The sequence below is a fragment of the Bombina bombina genome, chromosome 10, assembly GCF_027579735.1.
Source record: "Bombina bombina isolate aBomBom1 chromosome 10, aBomBom1.pri, whole genome shotgun sequence".
Taxonomy (NCBI): domain Eukaryota; kingdom Metazoa; phylum Chordata; class Amphibia; order Anura; family Bombinatoridae; genus Bombina; species Bombina bombina.
Genome location: NC_069508.1, coordinates 47288616 through 47294615, shown reverse-complemented (window position 1 = coordinate 47294615; position 6000 = coordinate 47288616). Strand labels below are relative to the sequence as shown.

The window sequence follows — 6000 nt, the reverse complement described above, 5'->3', positions numbered from 1 at the left end:
TCTTTCAGCATAACGACCCAAAGCATACATCCAAATCAACAAAGGAATGGCTTCACCAGAAGAAGATTAAAGTTTTGGGATGGCCCAGCCAGAGTCCAGACCTGAATCCAATTCAAAATCTGTGGGGTGATCTGAAGAGGGCTGTGCACAGGAGATGCCCGCGCATTCCGACAGATTTAGAGTGTTTTTGCAAAGAAGAGTCAGCAAATCTTGTCAAGATGTACCATGCTGAAAAACTCATACCCAAAAAGACTGAGTGCTGTAATAAAATCAAAAGATGCTTCAATAAAGTCTTAGTTTAAGGGTGTTCACACTAATGCAACCATATTTTAGTTTTTTATTTCCCTTTACCTAAAAGATTTCAGTTTGTTTTTCAATTGAGTTGTACAGTTTATAGGTCACATTAAAGGTGGAAAAAGTTCTGAAATTATTTATCTGTCATTTTTTTTTACATCACAGAAACCTGACATTTTAACAGGGGTGTGTAGAGATATATATATAAATAAATAATAAAGCACTTGGCTTATTTTATTATCAACATATTCTGTCAATGGAACATTACTGTTTTCATTGAATATTTCTGAAAATCAGATCACTGTAAATGCTCTGTATAGATCACACGCATTCTATTTCACCTTTGCTAGAGAAGGAAAGGATTTGTTTTACGTAACAAAACTTTTTCCATAAACATTTATAAATTTACAGTTTGTTTAATTTCTTTACCAGTGCTAAAGACCATGTGCGTGTCTGGGATTATCACACAAATGCTTGCAATAAAATATTCAAGTCACAGGAAAATGTGTAAAATTACATCCTAATGTTTAATTTAAAAGGAAGTTCTTAAATGAAATAAAGATTTGTGTTTCTAGATTACCATTATACATTTGAGCATGTTTTTCCCATTAGTAAGGACAACCTGCAATTTCAATGCTTTAATCCAGGTTAGTTGTTTATTATTCAATAAAAATGAATATAACAAAATACGTAATGTGATTTTCCTTTTATTGAGTTAAGCACGTTAACTGACACTGCTTGTTAAACGATTACCCGTATACCAAATCTGAAATATATTACTTATTAGTTTGGTGATCTCTGTAAAAAATATATTCTGTAAACAAACATTCATTATTGCATTATAAAAAAATAGTATACATAATATCTCACTAGATTTGTAATCATGTTATTGATATAATGGCAACAAATAGATTATAAAAACTGGAGCAAAATAGGCTTTTCAATTCATGTACTTTGTCCTTTTTAAACTTCATATAATGCAATGAATTCTGCTTCATTATAAAAAAGGTACAAAGAGTTCCTTTAAGGTGATAGAAAACTAGCTGAAAGTTTAAGAAGGCACCTTTTTAACTGGATAACGTTTTAGTTATTTATTTTTTTAAGCATCACAGTCACTGCTATCTCGTTTTACACTGCCCAAAAATACAAACAAACTGCATTGGTACAAAATCTGTTCTGGATTTTCTGCAGGGATTGTTACAGCCAATGGATAGCCAAGTCATAGGGCAGTGCATCTAGAAAACAATTTAAGTTACTGGAGTTACTATTGTAATTGGTGTTTAAAAAACCCCAACAAACACCCCCCTCCCCCCAGAAACTGGTATTTTTTAAGCCTTGATATTAGTTCAGCTGGAATTTTTATGTCCCTTTAAGATCAGAAAAATATAAAAAAAAATATTTAAATGAAACCTAATATAGCGCATTGTTACAATGTAAATGATCTGGTAGTCTCAGAAAGCTGAGCAAGTTTACCTCTAATATAGTCCCTTTCTTTAAAAATATTAATTAAGCTACAAACGTGATTGATTAAATAGGTCACCATTTAATAATCTGAGAAGTTTTTTGGTTTAAGTAGTTAAAAATATTGGCTCCGTGTATCTCAATAGAAAAGGTCTTTTCCTCCTGAGAGAAGCCTTTACATCATACCAATGAAAGACTTACAGATTAGGAATAGGACAACGGCGGGGGGAAAAAACCCCAAAAAAACTTCTTTGTGTATTCAAAACTCTACTATAGACAATATGCCGTAAATGTTTCTAATATTGTGTAAATCCACCACAATTGTGAAAGGACAAAGAAATCAAATGAAGTTGATATGCAAGAGATAAAAATCTTTCATAGCCGGGACAATAATTATTCTCTCAGCATTCCTAATCAATGTTCTAGATTTCAGAAAATATCTATAAAATGGATCTTAACTGCATAGAATAAGTGTCCTGCTTGGCTTCGTTAGTTATTTGTAAGGCAACAATAAGATCAGTCCCATTATATTTCTAAAGGACAACAGGGTCAGGGATATCTGTGCAACAATACTCAGTGCAGTTTAAAGTTGATTAATTGCAGCCAGGAACGTTACGAGAAATGCAAAGTTTCCACAGATGTATATAGTCAGCACAATCTTCTTAAAGGTGTGACCCTGAAAGAGAAATGGTCGCACATTAGATACAGGATGGAAATATCTCAGTACCCCAGAGTGTAAAATTTCTGTTTAAGGAATGGGATTTCTAAGCTCTGGAGATTAAGCCTTTTCTGTTCACACAAGAAATATCATGAAAGTTACAAACTTTATTAGAGACAAAGATGACTTTCTACTTTAGCTACAACCATTAAAAACTGGGCTAAAACAGATGGATATAACAACTCTATATTCATAAAAAGGGAAATGATCATTACTCAAGAGTTGGGGGGGGGGGGATAAAAATAAACACAACTCACCTCATCTATATTGTTGTTTAAAATTCCAACTGTATCTTCATCCAATTTTTCGGCTTTTTTTGGAATAAAATATAAAAGCAATATTTTAGGTAAGGTACATATTCAGGATTTAATAATCTTAAAGTGAATGTAAACTTTGAGGAGTGTGCGCCCGGTTTTTAAAAATCCTACTAAAAACCGGGGCACTTTCATTCATCAAAGTTTACATTTTTGCCGTTTTGTTCAAATACTTAACTTTTCTTCTTGCAAAGCCGGAGCAGCGCTTCCTTCAGCTGTCGCTCGTCTCTTCATAGGTAAGAAATGACCTTCCTCCAATCACAGCATGGCCTCAGGCAATGTTTTCTCTGGGGGGGGGGGGGGGGGGGGGGGGGAGTCGTGATTGGAGGAAGCAGGATTCGTCCTTGCTGACGTAAGAAGAGATGAGCGACGTGCGGGTGAAGCGCTGCTCCGGCTTTGCAAGAGGAAAAAGGTAACTTAAAAAAATAAAAAATAAATAAAATGTAAACTTTGATGAATGAAAGCGCCCCTGTTTTAATAGGAATTTTAAAAACCAGACACACATTCCTCAACGTTTACATTCACTTTAAGTCTTTATAATATAAGTTTTAAATCACCACAGTGAGCCACACAATACAGGGGATTATGCGAAAAAAGCCCAAAACATCCAGTGTATTAAATATATAGTTATGTTCTTAAATTAACGGTATGAAAAGGGACATTAAACTCAATTTACTTGCAATAATGGTGTTTAAATACACATGTTTATGGAAAAAAAAAAACACTTTGGTAGTGTTATTTCCTTTCTTCAACCACGAAAAAGTTAGATTGTCCACAACCCCAGAAAGGTTGGCATGCAATGTCTAGAATCTAGACACTACAACATTCTACACAGTGATTTCTGGATCAGTGCAGGAGCTAAATTTACATCTGTCACTAACTGGCAAATAAAATGAGCTTAAACATGCTCAAGAGGAATGTCCTTGCATTGCAAAACGACAATTTTGCTAGGAAAACAAATGACAGTTATTAAAGTTTATAGAACTTTTATTTAGTCTGGCGTATGTATATATAAAATTAATTTAAATGTCCCTTTTTCAAGCTAAGTTTGTACATTTAGACATTCAAATTAACTGATGCTTTTCAACAAAAGATAGCTACTGAAGATACCCGGATACTCAGTGCAAAGCTGACACTATCTGAAGAGCGCAATTCTTTTATAAAGTGTTACTTAAACCAGATTACACAAGTGTACAAGAATGTGAAGAACCCCCAGTGCTATAGGGGGGAAAAAAAATAGTCTCAAGACTTGAAACCTTCTATACCTGATGGTTGTGATGATCCCTTCAGCAATAAGGGATATGAACAACTCGAGCTTTGTGAACCTGTCTTATTCAGTCCCTTTGTAATGGAATCTTTAGAAAACCCATCTTTGTCTGGAGCAACCATTTTCAGTAGAAAAGGAATTCCTGAACAACAGGATATTTATTCAAGGTCTTGTTATGCAAGATTCACTTTTTTTTATCAGAGGGTTTTAAATCAGAGAGCTAAAATTGTAGGTTTCCTAAAGTAGCAAATCTGGTTGTTAAGAAATAAATTAAACAGTAAAAAAAAATAATGGTTTGCTTTTTAAAATGACGAGTTTTTGCAAATATGTATTTTTGATGCTTTTGAAGAGGACTAATCTCATTGATACTAATTCCAGTAATTAGACAATATTTCATAATTTGCTTAATTTTTATATGAAGTATTGTAATACTAGACTCAATCAAGTAAACCGTGATTGACAACCAATTCAAGAGATCAGTTGTACAAATAAGACATTTTGTTAGAGCAATTTAGTTTTTAAACAAAGTCGTTCTTTTACGGTGTGATGCATCTTTACAAAGGGGTCAACATACATTTTAAAGTAATGTAAAGAGCTGTGTGCATAGATGCGCTTCAAACACCATTCACATTCTTACCTGGAGCAGACCAGGGATGTTGTGAGAGGGCTGAATATATAATAAAACAGATGGTTTGTTCAGAAATAAAATTAGCAATTTCATTAGACTATTTGGTTATACTTCTATATTTGAAGAGCCATAATAGTTGACATTGCATGCTCTAATTAAGACTAACCTGCACTACTGTATGGTTAACCCCGCAAATGGGTTAAACACACAGTATAAGTACAACACAGGGCCCACAGAGCACTGCTGGTCCTTAGCAGAAACTGCTGCTGATCCAATCAGCAGTGCTAGTCACATGACTGACTGGATCAGTAGCAGTTTCCGTGTGGGACCAGCAGTGTGGTATTTTTATGTCCCTTTAATAAAAACAGAATTTATGTTTACCTGATAAATTACTTTCTCCAACGGTGTGTCCGGTCCACGGCGTCATCCTTACTTGTGGGATATTCTCTTCCCCAACAGGAAATGGCAAAGAGCCCAGCAAAGCTGGTCACATGATCCCTCCTAGGCTCCGCCTACCCCAGTCATTCGACCGACGTTAAGGAGGAATATTTGCATAGGAGAAACCATATGATACCGTGGTGACTGTAGTTAAAGAAAATAAATTATCAGACCTGATTAAAAAACCAGGGCGGGCCGTGAACCGGACACACCGTTGGAGAAAGTAATTTATCAGGTAAACATAAATTCTGTTTTCTCCAACATAGGTGTGTCCGGTCCACGGCGTCATCCTTACTTGTGGGAACCAATACCAAAGCTTTAGGACACGGATGAAGGGAGGGAGCAAATCAGGTCACCTAAATGGAAGGCACCACGGCTTGCAAAACCTTTCTCCCAAAAAATAGCCTCAGAAGAAGCAAAAGTATCAAACTTGTAAAATTTGGTAAAAGTGTGCAGTGAAGACCAAGTCGCTGCCCTACATATCTGATCAACAGAAGCCTCGTTCTTGAAGGCCCATGTGGAAGCCACAGCCCTAGTGGAATGAGCTGTGATTCTTTCAGGAGGCTGCCGTCCGGCAGTCTCGTAAGCCAATCTGATGATGCTTTTAATCCAAAAAGAGAGAGAGGTAGAAGTTGCTTTTTGACCTCTCCTGTTACCAGAATAAACAACAAACAAGGAAGATGTTTGTCTAAAATCCTTTGTAGCATCTAAATAGAATTTTAGAGCGCGAACAACATCCAAATTGTGCAACAAACGTTCCTTCTTCGAAACTGGTTTCGGACACAAAGAAGGCACGACTATCTCCTGGTTAATGTTTTTGTTAGAAACAACTTTTGGAAGAAAACCAGGTTTAGTACGTAAAACCACCTTATCTGCATGG

General features: G+C 35.6%; 1 protein-coding gene across 5 annotated transcripts in view; it reads right to left on the bottom strand.

Moving 5' to 3' along the window:
* Positions 1–985: 985 nt before the first annotated feature.
* The window catches only part of LOC128641413 (putative ferric-chelate reductase 1), a 258303-nt gene continuing 253288 nt past the window's right edge, over positions 986–6000 (bottom strand). For 4 of the 5 annotated variants that reach the window (XM_053694043.1, XM_053694039.1, XM_053694041.1 and 1 more), the window contains exons 15-17: positions 4692–4721; positions 2731–2783; positions 986–2431 (exon numbers count right to left, since the gene is read on the bottom strand). In XM_053694043.1, coding sequence (XP_053550018.1) covers positions 2339–2431; positions 2731–2783; positions 4692–4721 — 176 coding nt within the window. In that variant the 3' untranslated portion in view covers positions 986–2338. The remainder of the gene's footprint in view (positions 2432–2730; positions 2784–4691; positions 4722–6000) is intronic. The other variant, XM_053694040.1, reaches the window with a different exon arrangement.